This window comes from Anomaloglossus baeobatrachus, chromosome 4 (assembly GCF_048569485.1).
Source record: "Anomaloglossus baeobatrachus isolate aAnoBae1 chromosome 4, aAnoBae1.hap1, whole genome shotgun sequence".
In the NCBI taxonomy this organism is placed as follows: domain Eukaryota; kingdom Metazoa; phylum Chordata; class Amphibia; order Anura; family Aromobatidae; genus Anomaloglossus; species Anomaloglossus baeobatrachus.
The window spans coordinates 700,616,849-700,636,515 of NC_134356.1; the positions used below are offsets into that span (position 1 = coordinate 700,616,849).

Sequence of the window (19,667 nt, forward strand, 5' to 3'; positions counted from 1 at the left end):
CTCCAGAGCTGTGGTCACTCTTATGCTATTACATTACTTAAAAGCAGAATGGTGAGCTCAGCTCTGGAGGTGACTAGAGTATTGGACATGATAGTACACAATAGATAATGCAGAAATGTACAGAATGTCTCAGCACGAGGAGGAGATTTATGGGGTGCGGTGATGTCTCTGGAGCGGGGGAGGGTCACATTATTTCTGATCCCACCTGACAGCCACGAGCACGCTCACAGCTCAGCGCTTACAGCAGCCTCCGGAGGTTGGGAGCAAAAATAAGAATATTGGGATCTGCGGCAGGCGGGACCCGCGGCCGGGGGATCTGCGACAGGCGGGACCCGCGGCCGGGGGATCTGCGACAGGCGGGACCCGCGGCCGGGGGATCTGCGACAGGCGGGACCTGCGGCCGGGGGATCTGCGACAGGCGGGACCCGCGGCTGGGGGATCTGCGACAGGCGGGACCCGCGGCCGGGGAATCTGCGACAGGCGGGACCCGCGGCCGGGGGATCTGCGACAGGCGGGATCCGCGGCCCGGGGGATCTGCGACAGGCGGGACCCGCGGCCGGGGGATCTACAGCAGGCGGGACCCGCAGCCGGGGGATCTGCGACAGGCGGGACCTGCGGCCCGGGGGATCTGCGACAGGCGGGACCTGCGGCCCGGGGGATCTGCGACAGGCGGGACCTGCGGCCCGGGGGATCTGCGACAGGCGGGACCTGCGGCCCGGGGGATCTGCGACAGGCGGGACCTGCGGCCCGGGGGATCTGCGACAGGCGGGACCTGCGGCCCGGGGGATCTGCGACAGGCGGGACCTGCGGCCCGGGGGATCTGCGACAGGCGGGACCTGCGGCCCGGGGGATCTGCGACAGGCGGGACCCGCGGCCGGGGGATCTACAGCAGGCGGGACCCACAGCCGGGGAATCTGCGACAGGCGGGACCTGCGGCCCGGGGGATCTGCGACAGGCGGGACCTGCGGCCGGGGGATCTGCGACAGGCGGGACCTGCGGCCGGGGGATCTGCGACAGGCGGGACCTGCGGCCGGGGGGGATCTGCGACAGGCGGGACCTGTGGAATCTGCGACAGGCGGGACCTGCGACGTGTAGGGAGATCTGTGGCACCTCCTTCTCAGGGTGAGGACTTGTCTCCCGTTTCTTCCCGCCTCCGGCCGGCCCCTCACGCGCTGCAGTGCGGCTGTCGTGATCCCGGCCTGAAACATTCCACGTCCTGCAGGGTCCAGAGGAGTCGTAGTGACCAGCGAGGCCGGAGACCCGCACCCTGCCACCAGCTCACACCGGGGACACACCCCGCACCACGTGCAGCCGGGCGGCCATTGTGGGGGGAGGGGAAGAGGAACCAGAACTCTCCAGAACAGAAAAAAAACCATTAGAAAAACCCCAAAATCCTGAAGTGTTAGTGATCAGCAAAAATAAAGGCGTTTCCCTGATCCGAGCGCCGGTGACAAGTGCGAAGAATGCACGAGGAGGCCGGAGACCCTCGTCACTAGATGCGGAGCCGTGTCACATGACTGGCGGCCATCAACGGCAGGACCAGGGTGGACAAAGCGCCAACAGTCAACACCTCACCCGCCATAACTCATCACCGCGACTTGTGCGAGGACTGGAGGATTCTGGGAACACGGCCACCATAGAAGACTAGAACCGACCCAGGACAGAGCCAGCCCTGCAGAGGCATTCTGGGACATGCAGTGCTCGATCTCCAGTGACCAGTGCATTCTGGGTCATGCAGTGCTCGATCTCCAGTGACCAGTGCATTCTGGGACATGCAGTGCTCGATCTCCAGTGACCAGTGCATTCTGGGACATGCAGTGCTCGATCTCCAGTGACCAGTGCATTCTGGGACATGCAGTGCTCGATCTCCAGTGACCAGTGCATTCTGGGACATGCAGTGCTCGATCTCCAGTGACCAGTGCATTCTGGGACATGCAGTGCTCGATCTCCAGTGACCAGTGCATTTTGGGACATGCAGTGCTTGATCTCCAGTGACCAGTGCATTCTGCGACATGTAGTGCTCGATCTCCAGTGACCAGTGCATTCTGGGACATGCAGTGCTCGATCTCCAGTGACCAGTGCATTCTGGGACATGCAGTGCTCGATCTCCAGTGACCAGTGCATTCTGGGACATGCAGTGCTCGATCTCCAGTGACCAGTGCATTCTGGGACATGCAGTGCTTGATCTCCAGTGACCAGTGCATTCTGGGACATGCAGTGCTCGATCTCCAGTGACCAGTGCATTGTGGGAGCTCCGCTGCGGTTCTTACACAGATTTAGGTGCAAAAAAAAAATGAAAAAAGTGAAAACTGAATGCAGCTCTGACTGTGAATAGAAAGTGATTGCAACAGCAAAACTCTAAATGCAGCTCTGGATGTGACATGTGTAAATAGCAGAAGTGCAATTGCAGCTCTGGCTGTGAAGGGAGAGACACAATTGTGGAGGTGTGCATGTGGTGACAGCAGCTCCGGATGGGACTAGAGTAGGAGACATCGTGTAAGAGCAGAATTGTTCATACTGTTTTAATATGTGACATAAATGTGACAGAATTATAAATGCAGCTCTGACTGTGAAAGGAGTGTGACATGACAGAGGTAGAATTATGAGTGCAGCTCCGTGTGAGAATGGAAAGTGAGACAGAAGAGGAGTGTATGCTGTGACTGCCAGAGCAGTATTGTGAGTGCAGCTCTGGAGGTGACTGAGCAGAAAAGAGGAGTGAGTGTGGGGTGCTGCTCCGGATGTGATTAGGGAATCATAGGCATATGATAATAGAAGAATTGTAAACGCAGCTTTGGCTGTGAACTATCCGAACAGAATTGTGAGTGCAGCTCTGAAGGTGACCTGTTGAGAACATGCAGAATAGTAAAACGGTGCTGCAGATTTGGGTGTGATTGGAGTAGAGACATAATATGACACAATGTTAAAAGATGACGAGGTTCCCGTTCATCCAGAAATAAATAAAATAGCCTGAACCGCTGGTCCGCCCTCACAATACAGCGCACATGGAGCCAAAAGGTGGTCCGCCCTCACAATACAGCGCACATGGAGCCCAGAGGTGGTCCGCCCTCACAATACAGCACACATGGAGCCAAAAGGTGGTCCGCCCTCACAATACAGCGCACATGGAGCCAAGAGGTGGTCCGCCCTCACAATACAGCGCACATGGAGCCCAGAGGTGGTCCGCCCTCACAATACAGCGCACATGGAGCCAAAAGGTGGTCCGCCCTCACAATACAGCGCACATGGAGCCCAGAGGTGGTCCGCCCTCACAATACAGCACACATGGAGCCAAAAGGTGGTCCGCCCTCACAATACAGCGCACATGGAGCCAAGAGGTGGTCCGCCCTCACAATACAGCGCACATGGAGCCCAGAGGTGGTCCGCCCTCACAATACAGCGCACATGGAGCCAAGAGGTGGTCCGCCCTCACAATACAGCGCACATGGAGCCCAGAGGTGGTCCGCCCTCACAATACAGCGCACATGGAGCCCAGAGGTGGTCCGCCCTCACAAGACAGCGCACATGGAGCCAAGAGGTGGTCCGCCCTCACAATATAGCGCACATGGAGCCAAGAGGTGGTCCGTCCTCACAATATAGCGCACATGGAGCCAAGAGGTGGTCCGCCCTCACAATACACCGCACATGGAGCCAAGAGGTGGTCCGCCCTCACAATACAGCGCACATGGAGCCAAGAGGTGGTCCGCCCTCACAATACAGCGCACATGGAGCCAAGAGGTGGTCCGCCCTCACAATACAGCGCACATGGAGCCAAGAGGTGGTCCGCCCTCACAATACAGCGCACATGGAGCCAAGAGGTGGTCCGCCCTCACAATACAGTGCACATGGAGCCAAGAGGTGGTCCGCTCTCACAATACAGCGCACATGGAGCCAAGAGGTGGTCCGCCCTCACTATACAGCGCACATGGAGCCAAGAGGTGGTCCGCCCTCACAATACAGCGCACATGGAGCCAAGAGGTGGTCCGCCCTCACAATAAAGCGCACATGGAGCCAAGAGGTGGTCCGCCCTCACAATACAGCACACATGGAGCCAAGAGGTGGTCCGCCCTCACAATACAGCGCACATGGAGCCAAGAGGTGGTCCACCCTCACAAGACAGCGCACATGGAGCCAAGAGGTGGTCCGCCCTCACAATACAGCGCACATGGAGCCAAGAGGTGGTCCGCCCTCACAATACAGCACACATGGAGCCAAGAGGTGGTCCGCCCTCACACCCGTAAATACAGGTGGTCTATCCGATCTCGCACAGTGCCACCTTCAACCATTGACCGACAAGAAAACCCAAAACCCTCCGTCCGTGTGAAGTGCGAAAAGAAAACCCTTCACAGCAAAGGCCAAAAGAGGAGAAAGCGGCAAACGCGGAGGAGGAGCGAATCTGGGGAGACGTTCACCCCCAGCCACTGGCGGATGAGGCTTTAGGCACCTACGTCTGCAGGAGGGTCAGGAGCAGCGGCTGCTGAGCTCCAGCTCCACATCCATGGGATGATTACTGGGGTCTCAGCAGGGGTTTCCAGGGGAGAAAACTACACCCAAAACATGAAGGATAGGAATGGCAACGAAACGTGGATCATTATTGCGCTGGAAGGTTGTAGGAGGCGCGGGAATGGCTGATGCAGGGGTCCGTCACAGTTCAGTGCAAGTAACGGGGGTGAGGCCGTGGATCAGGAGAGTGGGGCCCAGCCCCTCTGTCAGAGTGTTCAGTTCCTCCAAGTAGCGTTCATGTATGGTGGGGTCTGCAGGAGGTCGGGGGAGGTAGAGGAACCGCACAGCGGACTCCACGCCACCTTCCTCCAGCACCGCCTGGTTGGCCGCCTTCAGATACTCCACAGAGATGGGTTCCCGGGTTAGGCCCGTGTGTTCTCCGCTCTGACCCCGCATCATGGCCACCCCATCCCAGTCCACCACCCGGATGGCTGCACGAATGCGCAACTTGATCAGCAGCTCGCGGAACTTGATCTCCGCTGCCAACAAGCCGTTACCTCCAGCATTGCTGCCACCTGATGACTCCACACAGAGAAAGACCCGCAGCTGGTACCGGCGCCACGAGGCCGCCATGTTCAGAATGCATGCCATCTGGAGCAAAAATAAACTGCAAACATCCACGTAGGCAGAAGCCTGAGGCCGGAGGAGGTCCAGGGGCCACACGTCAATGTACAAGGCGGCATTCGAGTTGGAGGTCTGAGGCCTCACCAGCGAGGAGAAACCTCGCGCCAACACAATGTTCTTGTGCATCTTCAGGGCATCGCAGATTATGGCTACATACTCCGAAGGTGGCAAATGGTGAGCAGCCTCTGCATCACGAATAGGTGGAAAGTGGGCCTGCAAAGACGTGGCATCTACACCAAAGGGGTCATCATGTGGAGAGAGGCCAGGAGTGAAGGCAGAGTCCTGCAGAAAGTAGTCTTCTGGGGTGGCGTCATCGTAGAACCCAAGCACCAGGGTGTTCGGCTTCATCCCTCCTGCAAGAGGAAAACAGACCGGTTAGGGGGATCAATATGGAGGTGATAGAGCGTGAGGTCAGTCAGGAAACAAAAGGATTGTATCTATATGGAGAGGGGCACCAGCGATGTCAGGAGCACTGTACATACCGAGCCCGGTGATGCGGAGGAGCTGCTGTGTCCCATGTCGTACCGATGAACTCAGGGTCAGGTCAACAAAAGCTTTAACGTTTAACTTATCCACCAAACTCAGCCAGAAGCTGTAATGAGCCTGAACCGGGTCAGAAGGCAGCGTATCTGAGGAAGGGAGAATAGCAGGTGTCGTGTCAGAGCACCCATCCTGTCAGACCGCCCAACGTGTCAGACCGCCCAACGTGTCAGACCGCCCAACGTGTCAGACCGCCCAACGTGTCAGACCGCCCAACGTGTCAGATCGCCCAACGTGTCAGATCGCCCAACGTGTCAGATCGCCCAACGTGACAGACCGCCCAACGTGACAGACCGCCCAACGTGACAGACCGCCCAACGTGCCAGACCGCCCAACGTGTCAGACCGCCCAACGTGTCAGACCGCCCAACGTGCCAGACCGCCCAACGTGCCAGACCGCCCAACGTGCCAGACCGCCCAACGTGCTAGACCGCCCAACGTGCCAGACCGCCCAACGTGTCAGACCGCCCAACGTGTCAGACCGCCCAACGTGTCAGACCGCCCAACGTGTCAGACCGCCCACACTATCAGAACACCCAATGTATGAGAGCAACCAGCCTATGAGACTTCCCATCTTGTCAGAGTACCCATTCTATGAGACCAGCAAAAGTGTAATAGCACCCACCCTATGAGAACACCCATCATATCAGACTGCCCAAAATGTCAGCGCACCCAACCCACCAGACACCCCATCGTGGCAGAACACCCATCCTCCCAGACTACCAGTGTGTCAGAGCACCCATCTCACCAAAATACCCAATGTGTCATAGCTACCATCCTATTATAGTACCCACCTTACCACACTACCCTCAGTGTCAGCACACCCAACACCCCAACATCTCAGACCACCAGACCATGCAATGAATGCCCGAAGTGTCAGAGGACCCACCATATCACTCAAATTATCAGAGACCAGACAGCTCAATATATCCTTGCTTCTAGACTGCTCAATATATCAACGCACCCAAACATGATGACCACCAAACTTATCAGACTACCAAACAGATCCATCATACAAAACACTCAATGTATCAACGCACTCATCCTATAAGAACATCCAATGTAGCAGCCAGTGTATCGGAGCACCCGTCCTATCAGACTGCTCAGTTACAGAACCCCCTATATGTTACAGCAGACATGCTGACAGACAACCCAACAGATCGGAGCCCATCCCGTGAAATCACCTAATGTAACAATGGTGCCTCACATCTTACTAACACAGAACCCAGAAGCTCACCTAAATCTCCAGTTTCTACATGACCCATGATGTACAGTCCACCTTTCTTCAGATCATTGATGAACTTGATGAGTTGGCATGAACCCCGTGGGTTGGACACCATGAGAAGAATCTGTGGCCTCCAGAATTTGACGTGCTCCTTGCGTACATCCAAAAGAAGTAGATATTTCCTAACCTGTAAAGTGGAGAATGAAAGAAAAACTGGGAATTATATAAAAAAACACATCTGCTGCCTCCACTATTATATATTATTATTCATAATAGTGTGACTATGACTCGTTCCGCAATCTAAATAATATTCTTCATGGTGAACCTTCTCGTGTCTCATGTACCTCAGCACTATCCTTCATCATGGTGGCTCTCCTTCTGTGTCATCTACCTCATCACTATCATTCATCATGGTGGCTCTCCATCTGTGTCATCTACCTCATCACTATCATTCATCATGGTGGATCTCCTTCTGTGTCATCTACCTCATCACTATCATTCATCATGGTGGCTCTCCATCTGTGTCATCTACCTCATCACTATCATTCATCATGGTGGCTCTCCTTCTGTGTCATCTACCTCATCACTATCATTCACCATGGTGGCTCTCCATCTGTGTCATCTACCTCATCACTATCATTCATCATGGTGGATCTCCTTCTGTGTCATCTACCTCATCACTATCATTCATCATGGTGGCTCTCCATCTGTGTCATCTACCTCATCACTATCATTCATCATGGTGGCTCTCCTTCTGTGTCATCTACCTCATCACTATCATTCATCATGGTGGCTCTCCTGTGTCATCTACCTCATCACTATCATTCATCATGGTGGCTCTCCTGTGTTATCTACCTCATCACTATCATTCATCATGGTGGCTCTCCATCTGTGACATCTACCTCATCACTATCATTCATCATGGTGAACCTTCTCGTGTCTCATGTACCTCATCACTATCCTTCATCATGGTGGCTCTCCTTCTGTGTCATCTACCTCATCACTATCATTCATCATGGTGGCTCTCCTTCTGTGTCATCTACCTCATCACTATCATTCATCATGGTGGCTCTCCATCTGTGTCATCTACCTCATCACTATCATTCATCATGGTGGCTCTCCTTCTGTGTCATCTACCTCATCACTATCATTCATCATGGTGGCTCTCCTTCTGTGTCATCTACCTCATCACTATCATTCATCATGGTGGCTCTCCTTCTGCTGTGTCATCTACCTCATCACTATCATTCATCATGGTGGATCTCCTTCTGCGTCATCTAGCTCATCACTATCATTCTTTATGGTGTATCTCCTTATGTGTCATTTACCTCATCACGATCATTCATCATGGTGTATCTCCTTATGTGTCATTTACCTCATCACGATCATTCATCATGGTGGCTCTCCTTCTGTGTCATCTACCTCATCACTATCATTCATCATGGTGGCTCTCCTGTGTCATGTACCTCATCACTATCATTCATCATGGAGGCTCTCCATCTGTGTCATCTACCTCATCACTATCATTCATCATGGTGGCTCTCCATCTGTGTCATCTACCTCATCACTATCATTCATCATGGTGGCTCTCCTTCTGTGTCATCTACCTCATCACTATCATTCATCATGGTGGCTCTCCTGTGTCATGTACCTCATCACTATCATTCATCATGGTGGCTCTCCATCTGTGTCATCTACCTCATCACTATCATTCATCATGGTGGATCTCCTGTGTCATCTACCTCATCACTATCATTCATCATGGTGGATCTCCTTCTGTGTCATCTACCTCATCACTATCATTCATCATGGTGACTCTCCTTTTGTGTCATCTACCTCATCACTATCATTCATCATGGTGACTCTCCTTCTGTGTCATCTACCTCATCACCATCATTCATCATGGTGGCTCTCCTTCTGTGTCATCTACCTCATCACGATCATTCATCATGGTGACTCTCCTTCTGCTGTGTCATCTACCTCATCATTATCATTCATCATGGTGGATCTCCTTCTGCGTCATCTACCTCATCACTATCATTCTTTATGGTGTATCTCCTTATGTGTCATTTACCTCATCACGATCATTCATCACGGTGGATCTCCTTCTGTATCATCTACCTTATCACTATCATTCATCATGGTGGATCTCCTTCTGTGTCATCTACCTCATCACTATCATTCATCATGGTGGCTCTCCTGTGTCATCTACCTCATCATTATCATTCATCATGGTGGCTCTCCTTCTGTGTCATCTACCTCATCACTATCATTCATCATGGTGGCTCTCCTGTGTCATGTACCTCATCACTATCATTCATCATGGTGGATCTCCTTCTGTGTCATTCATCATGGTGGATCTCCTTCTGTGTCATCTACCTCATCACTATCATTCATCATGATGGATCTCCTTCTGTGTCATCTACCTCATCACTATCATTCATCATGGTGGATCTCCTTCTGCGTCATCTACCTCATCACCATCATTCATCATGGTGGATCTCCTTCTGTGTCATTCATCATGATGGATCTCCTTCTGTGTCATCTACCACATCACGATCATTCATCATGGTGGATCTCCTTCTGTGTCATCTACCTCATCACTATCATTCATCATGGTGGATCTCCTTATGTGTCATTTACCTCATCACTATCATTCTTTATGGTGTATCTCCTTATGTGTCATTTACCTCATCACGATCATTCATCATGGTGGATCTCCTTCTGTGTCATCTACCTCATCACTATCATTCATCATGATGGATCTCCTTCTGTGTCATCTACCTCATCACTATCATTCATCATGGTGGATCTCCTGTGTCATCTACCTCATCACTATCATTCATCATGGTGGATCTCCTTCTATGTCATCCACCTTATCACTATCATTCATCCATTCATCATGGTGGCTCTCCTTCTGTGTTATCTACCTCATCACTATCATTCATCATGGTGGATCTCCTGTGTCATCTACCTCATCACTATCATTCATCATGGTGGCTCTACTTCTGTGTCATCTACCTCATCACTATCATTCATCATGGTGGCTCTCCTTCTGTGTTATCTACTTCATCACTATCATTCATCATGGTGGATCTCCTTCTGTGTCATCTACCTTATCACTATCATTCATCATGGTGGATCTCCTTCTGTGTCATCTACCTCATCACTATCATTCATCATGGTGGATCTCCTTCTGTGTCATTCATCATGGTGGATCTCCTTCTGTGTCATCTACCTCATCACTATCATTCATCATGATGGATCTCCTTCTGTGTCATCTACCTCATCACTATCATTCATCATGGTGGATCTCCTTCTTTGTCATCCACCTTATCACTATCATTCATCATGGTGGATCTCCTTCTGTGTCATCTACCTCATCACTATCATTCTTCATGATGGATCTCCTTTTGTGTCATCTACCTCATCACTATCATTCTTTATGGTGTATCTCCTTATGTGTCATTTACCTCATCACGATCATTCATCATGGTGGACATCCTCATGTCTCATCCACCAAATCAGTAACATTCTTTATGTTGGACCACCTAGTGTCTCATCCACCTCACTATTGTCATTCGTAATGGTGGACCTCCTCGTGTCTCCTCTACATAATCACTATCGTTATTCATGGTTGATATCTGGGTCTCTCGCTCAACTCATCACTATAATATTTCATGGTGGAACTACTCATGTCTCATCTAGCTCATCACTATCATTTTTCATTGTGGACCACCTCGTGTCTCATCTAGCTCATAACCATCATCCTTCATGGTGAACCTTCTCATGTCTAATAATCTATTTCCTACACCATCATACTTCAGGGTGGACCCTGTCTTACCACCATCAATCTTCATGTTGGATCTCATCTTGTCTCACCAAGGTCATCACTATTATTCTTCAATGTGGACTTCCTGTTGCCACATCTACTTTATCACGATCATTCTTCGTAGTAGACTTTCTCATGTTTCATTTACCTCACCACCACTATTATTCTTCTTGGTGGACATCCTCATGTCTCATCTAGCTCACAACTATCAATCTTCATGGTGGATCTTTTCATGTCTAATAATCTAGTCCCTTCACTATCATTCTTCATGGTGAACATCCTCATGTCTCATCTAGCTCATCACTATCATTCTTCAAGGTGAATTTCCCTATCTCATCTAGCTCATCACTTGTATTCTTCATAGTGGACCTCCTGGTGTCTCATCTAGCTCATCACTATCATTCTTCATGGTGCATCTTTCCAAGTCTCCGATGCCTCCACTGTCGCACTATGGCCAGGTCTCACCTGATGGAATATAAGTGCTTGGCTGATGTATCCCCAACTGCTGCTGCCACTTCTGAAGTGAATAAATCCCAGCAGGAGGAGGAGGAGGACAATGCTGCCAGAGGCATAAGCAGGGTTAATCAGAAACATCATCACAAGGCAGCTCAGAATGCCCAGCAGGCAGGTGTGCCAGGAGAAGAGGCGGAACGTGGGTCTATGGACAAGAAGAAAAACTCAACACAAAGTGAAGCAGGAAAGTAAGCAAAACAAAAAACGAATGATCAGAGAACTCACCGAAAGTTTGGAGCAGACGCCCATTCAAGTGCCAAACAGGCAAGGTCTATTGCCGCATATGCCATGAGGTAGAAAACAGTCACTATTCCAGCAATGGTGTTCAACTTTCCGGCCAGAAGGACCAGCTACGAAGCAGAACAGACATTGTACAGAGGACTTCTTGTAGAGACAAGACTTGGAAACCAACACAACACAAAGTATCCAGAAAACATCTCACCTGCACCAATGCCCAGGTATACACCACCGCTCCCAAGGGGTTGCCTCCCTTTGACACAAGCTTTGCAGGAGCTAGGAGGATTCCTGGAAAAGTCACAATGTTAGATGGCCTACAGACAACAGGTCTCAGCATAACCAAGCATTAGCACCAAGAAACCTCACCAAATAGGTCATCCTTGGCGAGAGCATGCAAGATGCGAGATGCCCCAATGAGGGTGCTCATAGAGGCTGACAGGGAGGTGGCGTAGACTCCGATCAGGACAAACGGAGGCCAGAAATTGATTGGACGGAAGAATCCATAGTCTTCGGTCAGTAGAGTCCTGATAAGAGGGAGAAAGATCAGGGATAACATCAAGAGTGGACCTCCAGAATTGTGCTCACTCGTGGCCACCATACATAGACTGAAGAACCGGCCGGCTTCTCCTAGTACAGCTGCATATAACGGACAGGTGTCTCCAAGGTGTGCACATCTGGAAGGACCCGTCAGTCACCAGGAGCATGGTGGGCAGAAGAACCAGACTCTCTATTTCTATAGACCCCGAAAAGTGAAGAAAGAGGAGGACGGATACATCTGTGATCATGAGTGAAGAATGGCCGCAGTACACACCTGTCACAGGTCAACGCCGTGAGGATGAAGAGGATCAGATAGACGAAGAAGGTGATGATCACGGCGATGATGGTCCCGATAGGAATGGCGCGGCTCGGCTGCTTCAGCTCCCCTGCAAAATAAAACCGGTCACTTAGGAACATGGCGGCCATGACTGCTCTCCACCAAGGATTACCATCACTGTATCCATCTGACCACAACCCTCCAACTCTGATCAGTCGAGAATATCGGTACCTGTCAGTGAGAAGAAAACTGAAGGCTACAAACTCTCCATACCCACATGCAGTATATCTCAAAAGTGAGTACACCCCTGACGTGTGTAAACATTTTATATCTTCTCCTGGGACAGCATGCAGATCTGCCCCTGTGTTACAAGGTGCAGCGTCAGTGCGCAGCTTGTACACAAGGTGCAGGGTCAGTGTGCAGCTTGTATAACAGTGTAAATAACTCATCACAGCAATGTCTAAACCACTATCAACAAAAGTGAGTACACCCCTAAGTGAGAATGGCCACTTTGTGCCCTTGGTGTGAATATTTTGTGTGGCCGCCATTATTTCCTAGCATGACTTTACCTCTCTTGGGCCTGGAGGTCACTAGATCTTCACAGGAGCTGCTGGATCCCCTTCATCCTCCATGACAACATCCCGGAGCTGGTGGATGTTACAGACCTTGCGTGTCTCCACCTTTCGATGCTCGGCCAGTCCAGCACCTTTACCCTTAGTGTCTGTATCGAGGCAGTGGTGGTCTTGGAGGTGTTTGGGGTCTTATGTTGGAATATGATGGGAGGGGACCCTGCTCTGCCTCAGTGTCACAGGACATGTTGGCATTCATGGTTCCCTCAATGAACTGTAGCCCGCCCCAGCTGGCAGCACTCATGCAGCCTCAAACCATGACCCTCCTACACCATGCCTGACTGTAGGCAGGACACACTTGTCTTTGTGCTCCTGACCTGGAGGCGCCGCACACGCCGACATCATCTGACCCAAATAAGTTTATGTTGGTCTCATCAGACACAAGACGGCTCCAGTAATCCATGTCCTTAGTCTGTTTGTCTTCAGCAAATGGTTTCCGGCTTCTTGTGCATCACCTTTAGAAGAGGCTTCCTTCTGGGACGACAGCACTCAGCTTCTATGGTCGGCCATGGCGAGGCCTGTTCTGAGTGGATCTTGCCTGGTTATACCTCTGTATGGTCTTGGCCACCGTGCTGCAGCTCAGGGTGGTGACAATCTTCTTATAGCCTCGGCCATCTTTATCTACTCTTTTTTCGAATCCTCAGAGAATTGTTTGCCATGAGGAGCCATGAACTTCCAGTGACCAGTAGGAGAGAATGTGTGAGCGATGACATCAAATGTAACACACCGGCCCCTTCAGTCATTCCAGACACCTTGTAACACTAATGAGTCACCTGATACCGGGGAGGGAGAAGGGCTAATTGGACACAGTTTGGCCATTTTCACTTGGGGTGTACTCACTTTTTGCTGCCAGTGGTTTAGACATTAATGGCTGTGCTGCGTTATTTACACTGCTATACAAGCTGCGCACTGACGCTGCACATTGTATCCCAGTGTCAGATCTGCAGCGCTGTCCCAGGAGAAGATATAAGAAAATATTTACATGAATGTGAGGGGGTGTACTCACTTTTGTGATATACTATACACTTGGTCTCACTGATGTTTATTGCCCAAAAACTAGTGACGTTTCCCAGACTGAGTCTTACATCAGATCAATGAATCATGGAGAAGTTTTAAAGCCACAAAGCAAAGGAAATTACATCACATGAAGGCCTGACAACCCCGGCTGTAGATGTTGTAACCTTCAAGATCATGGACGTCTAAAACCTACTAGATCTGTGATCAACCACGGAATTGGCAAAAGTGGATCCCCCCAGACCTGGCCCTGGAGAGCTGTGATATTACCCCCTGCTCATGGTGTAGACCCAGCCAACAAACCCTACACAATCATATCAGGAAACCCAAGACAATGGTGACTAGAATGTGACCATGTATAGTGACTCATGGTGTAAACCCAGCCACCAAAACCTAAACCATCATATCGGGAGACCCAAGACCATGGTGACCAGAATGTGACCAAGTATAGTGGCTCATGGTGTAGACCCAGCCACCAAACCCTACACCATCATATCGGGAGACCCAAGAGAAAGGCGACCCGAATGTGACCATGTACAGTGGCTCATGGTGTAGACCCAGCCACCAAACCCTACACCATCATATCAGGAGTCCCAAGACAATGGTGACCAGAATGTGACCATGTATAGTGGCTCACGGTGTAGACCCAGCCACCAAACCCTACACCATCATATCAGGAGACCTAAGACCACGGCAAACAGAATGTGACCATGACACTGGTGATGTTTGCAGACATCTGCGTTGTCAGTCTTACCAGACATATTACATCCAGCCATGATACCAGTGCATCCATTAAACATGACAGCGAAGACAGTGGCAAAATTCATGAGGTTTCCAGTTGTGTAATCCACGGAGTAGTCCGCTAATGGAAAATAGAAGAGATGGAGGTGAGCAACACATGAAGGAGACAATGAAGCTATCTGCCCAAACCTTGTGTTACCACTGAAGGACAAAGGTCAGAAGATCTAGTCTTGTATTACATAGATTGTAAGGGTTTCTCTCATGTCTCGCAGCCACCCAAGGGTCGAGATCTATGGATCCATATCTAAATATTTCCAGATTACAAATGGCGCCCTTCTCCACGGATCTTCACATTGGATGTCACAGAAGTTCAACCTCCCTTATAAAGCGTCCAGATATTTGAGGCATCTGGAAACTTCTATACAGTTGATGTTATAACCCCGACTTGTCGGAGGTGTTTATGAAGACGTCTTGGCAATTCTCGAGATGTTGGAGGGAGGCTGAAGGCAAAAAGTCTACACATCCCTGATAAAATGACAGGTATTTCTCATGGAAAAGGTTTTGAAATGATTCTTCCTGGACGGATTTTTCCTCCTTTAATGTCGCCGATAATCTGTACAAATCCATTGAGAAACAAACTGATACCACGGGGAAAATAAAAATAACAAAACTAAAGTAATGTGGTTGCATAAGTGTGAGCACCTTGTTGTATTTGGGGGATGTGGTTACATAGTGGTTGCCGTCATATACAGTGATTCTGATTAACCCTATAGAAAGGGTCGTTTTAGGAGGATTTTTTGATCTGTAAACAGCTGACAACACAGCAAAGGGTCTCATTGTGGAAGATTATCAGTCAGAAGAAGGTACAAAAACTATTTCCTATGGATACTGTGAAGATGTCATCATAAAGAGGCTGATATCTGGCAGAAGACTGACATTACAGAGAAATGGACGTCCCTCAAAAATCGATGAGAGGACAAGAACAAAATTGGCTCAGGAGGCTGCCAAGATGATGACAGCAACATTAAAGGAGCTGCAGGAATTTCTGGCCAGTATTCAGTGTCCTGCATGGGACAACAATCTTCTGTATTCTTCATATCTCCGGCCTGTGTGGGAGGTGGGCAAGATAGAAGCCTTTTCTTATTGAGAGAAACATAAAAGCCCACCAGTATTTTACCCAAAACTAAATTTAGTCTGTGGGCAACATGTTAAGTCTGAAGAGACCAAGGTGGAACTTTGTGGCCATAATTCCAGGGGGTGCAAATCCTACACTGCACATGACCAGAAGATCAGCATCCCCACAGGGAGGCATAGTGGGAGTAGCATTATGGTTTTGGGCTGCATTTTGGCAGCTCGAACCGGGGCTTTAGCCACAGGGGAATGAATTCTGAACAATCCAAATATCAATCAATTTAACAAAACAAAATCTTCAAACCTTTTCTAAAAAGCTGAAGATGTGCTGAAAAGTGAAATTCATCTCCAACTACCGTGAGTGACCTCCAAACGATCAGACGAACGGCTTCTCCAGAAGGAGATGGAAGTTGTTTCTCAATAGATTTGTACTGATTGTAGGCGACATTAAAAGTGGAAGAAGTTCTGCAATTCTTCTTCTTTGTAGAATTGTTCATATGACATCAACCTGGCATTTTATCAAGGGCGTGTAGACTTTTTATATCTATTGTATAGGAGATGGTACTTGTATTCCTCCATATTGGTTACATATATAGGGCCCTGTTTCTAGGGTGGTGGTCCCGGGGTCTTAGAGGAGGCTCTCACCTTGTAGGTTGCTATGTAGGGTGCTACTATTTATTCCAGTGTACTCTCCGATCAGAGTCACATTCCCCCCGTGGCGAATTGTAATTTGGCGTGGTCCAACTGCTAAAAAACTGATCAAAATGGAGAAAAGAACCAAAACGACCAGAATAAAGATGAAGAAAGCGGCTTGTGAATAGATAGAAGCTCCAACCAGACAGACGGACAGACAGAGCAGGAGCACCACGCTGGCATACAGGAAGCTGTATCCATAGCCCTGTGGTAGGGATCGTAGAGGGTTGGTGGGATCAGACGTATCTGGAGGGACACGAGACATGATTGGTTATGGGGCTACAGACAAAAGCAACACGAGGGCAAACAATGGGGGAGAGGACGGAATCAAAGACAGAACTAACCTTTTCCAAAGATGTCCAAAACGCCCTCCACCAAACCGAGAACATAGACACCACAGGCGCACACATTGGCCAAGTAGAACATGAGTCCGATGCTGCCACCAAACTCTGGGCCAAGGGTCCGCGAGATCATAACTGGCAGAAGTCAAGGAAAACAACGTAGTAACTTACCGTCCCAGTGCCCTCGCTGGTCATCAGGCCACATAGACACCTAACTCCTACCTGTAGGCCAACAAGTAAAGGCTGACCATGTATTCGTAATCTCAGGGCTCAATATCAGGCTGCAGACGCCTCTGAGAAGCTCCTTAGAAAGATCTTCCTTTAAGATCTGAAACGCGTTGGATAATAATGAAATTGCTTCGGGACACTTTTGATTCTACGAATAGAAACCACAAATGATGGACAGTAACAAAACACGCACGGTGTCGCGCTCGTATGAGGATACAATAGGCTCCACCGCCTTGGACCGCCCCGTTAGTAGAAATGGCACAAACGCTGAGCACCGTCAGCCAGATGATGGCGTATGCTACAAATAGCATGAGCAGAGACTGCAGGAGACCGGCTTGGCCCACCACAAAACCTGAGGAGCAGAGAGAAGAGGATGAGACAGTGGAAGCACTGAACACAACTCGACACTCCGGCGACAGCCATCTATATGGTATTGCAGGATTTACAGATAAGACCAGAAAATAAGACGGAACTTCTGCCCCCAGATCAGGATATCTGACCCTGTATATCCATGCTGGGACCAGGAGTCTGGGCAAGACGATGGTATCCCTGTGTGATGCCACTTAGTCTGTCCTGCGGCCATCAACCAGCGCGATACGACTGTACATCCATCCCGGAACCATCAGTCTGTGTAACACGATTGTTTGTCTGTGTGCTATGTCCCTCGACCATCAACCTGCGTAATGCGACTGTATACCCATCCCGGAACCATCCGTCTGTAATACAACTGTACGCCTGTGTAATACTGCTGTACACCCGGCCTGTGAGGCACGACTGTACACCCATCCCGGAACCATGCATGTGTAATACAACTGTACGCCTGTGTAATACTGCTGTACATCCGGCCTGTGAGGCACGACTGTATACCCATCCCGGAACCATCCATCTGTAATACAACTGTACGCCTGTGTAATACTGCTGTACATCCGGCCTGTGAGGCACGACTGTACACCCATCCCGGAACCATCCGTCTGTAATACAACTGTACGCCTGTGTAATACTGCTGTACACCCGGCCTGTGAGGCACGACTGTACACCCATCCCGGAACCATCCATGTGTAATACAACTGTACGCCTGTGTAATACTGCTGTACATCCGGCCTGTGAGGCACGACTGTATACCCATCCCGGAACCATCCGTCTGTAATACAACTGTACGCCTGTGTAATACTGCTGTACATCCGGCCTGTGAGACACGACTGTATACCCATCCCGGAACCATCCATCTGTAATACAACTGTACGCCTGTGTAATACTGCTGTACACCCGGCCTGTGAGGCACGACTGTACACCCATCCCGGAACCATCCATGTGTAATACAACTGTACGCCTGTGTAATACTGCTGTACATCCGGCCTGTGAGGCACGACTGTATACCCATCCCGGAACCATCCGTCTGTAATATAACTGTACGCCTGTATAATACCGCTGTACATCCGGACTGTGAGACACGACTGTATACCCATCCCGGAACCATCCATGTATAATACAACTGTACGCCTATGTAATACCGCTGTACATCCGGCCTGTGAGACACGACTGTACACCCATCCCGGAACCATCCATGTATAATACAACTGTACGCCTGTGTAATACCGCTGTACATCCGGCCTGTGAGACACGACTGTATACCCATCCTGGAACCATCCATGTGTAATACAACTGTACGCCTGTGTAATACTGCTGTACATCCGGCCTGTGAGACACGACTGTATACCCATCCCGAAACCATCCATGTGTAATTCAACTGTACGCCTGTGTAATACTGCTGTACATCCGGCCTCTGAGACACGACTGTATACCCATCCCGGAACCATCCATGTGTAATACAACTGTACGCCTGTGTAATACTGCTGTACATCCGGCCTGTGAGACACGACTGTATACCCATCCCGGAACCATCCATGTGTAATACAACTGTACGCCTGTGTAATACTAATGTACATCCGGCCTGTGAGATACGACTGTATACCCATCCTGAAACCATCCATGTGTAATACAACTGTACGCCTGTGTAATACTGCTGTACAACCGGCCTGTGAGACACGACTGTATACCCATCCCGGAACCATCCATGTGTAATACAACTGTACGCCTGTGTAATACTGCTGTACATCCGGCCTGTGAGACACGACTGTACACCCATCCCGAAACCATCCATGTGTAATACAACTGTACGCCTGTGTAATACTGCTGTACATCCGGCCTGTGAGACACGACTGTATACCCATCCCGAAACCATCCATGTGTAATACAACTGTACGCCTGTGTAATACTGCTGTACATCCGGCCTGTGAGACACGACTGTACACCCATCCCGAAACCATCCATGTGTAATACAACTGTACGCCTGTGTAATACTGCTGTACATCCGGCCTGTGAGACACGACTGTACACCCATCCCGGAACCTTCCATGTGTAATACAACTGTACGCCTGTGTAATACTAATGTACATCCGGCCTGTGAGACACGACTGTACACCCATCCCGGAACCTTCCATGTGTAATACAACTGTACGCCTGTGTAATACTGCTGTACATATGTTTGTATGGCCTGTGACCATCAGTCTGTGTGATATGACTGTACATCCATCCTAGAACCATCT

General features: G+C 49.9%; 1 protein-coding gene across 1 annotated transcript in view; it reads right to left on the reverse strand.

Annotated features, from left to right (window-relative positions):
* Positions 1-1,275: 1,275 nt before the first annotated feature.
* The window catches only part of SLC12A9 (solute carrier family 12 member 9), a 49,770-nt gene continuing 31,378 nt past the window's right edge, over positions 1,276-19,667 (reverse strand). The window contains exons 3-14 of the mRNA XM_075346746.1: positions 17,279-17,413; positions 16,837-16,968; positions 16,445-16,738; positions 14,682-14,789; positions 12,282-12,393; positions 11,837-11,994; positions 11,676-11,758; positions 11,459-11,583; positions 11,186-11,378; positions 6,901-7,075; positions 5,607-5,753; positions 1,276-5,477 (exon numbers count right to left, since the gene is read on the reverse strand). Coding sequence (XP_075202861.1) covers positions 4,642-5,477; positions 5,607-5,753; positions 6,901-7,075; positions 11,186-11,378; positions 11,459-11,583; positions 11,676-11,758; positions 11,837-11,994; positions 12,282-12,393; positions 14,682-14,789; positions 16,445-16,738; positions 16,837-16,968; positions 17,279-17,413 — 2,498 coding nt within the window. The 3' untranslated portion in view covers positions 1,276-4,641. The remainder of the gene's footprint in view (positions 5,478-5,606; positions 5,754-6,900; positions 7,076-11,185; positions 11,379-11,458; positions 11,584-11,675; positions 11,759-11,836; positions 11,995-12,281; positions 12,394-14,681; positions 14,790-16,444; positions 16,739-16,836; positions 16,969-17,278; positions 17,414-19,667) is intronic.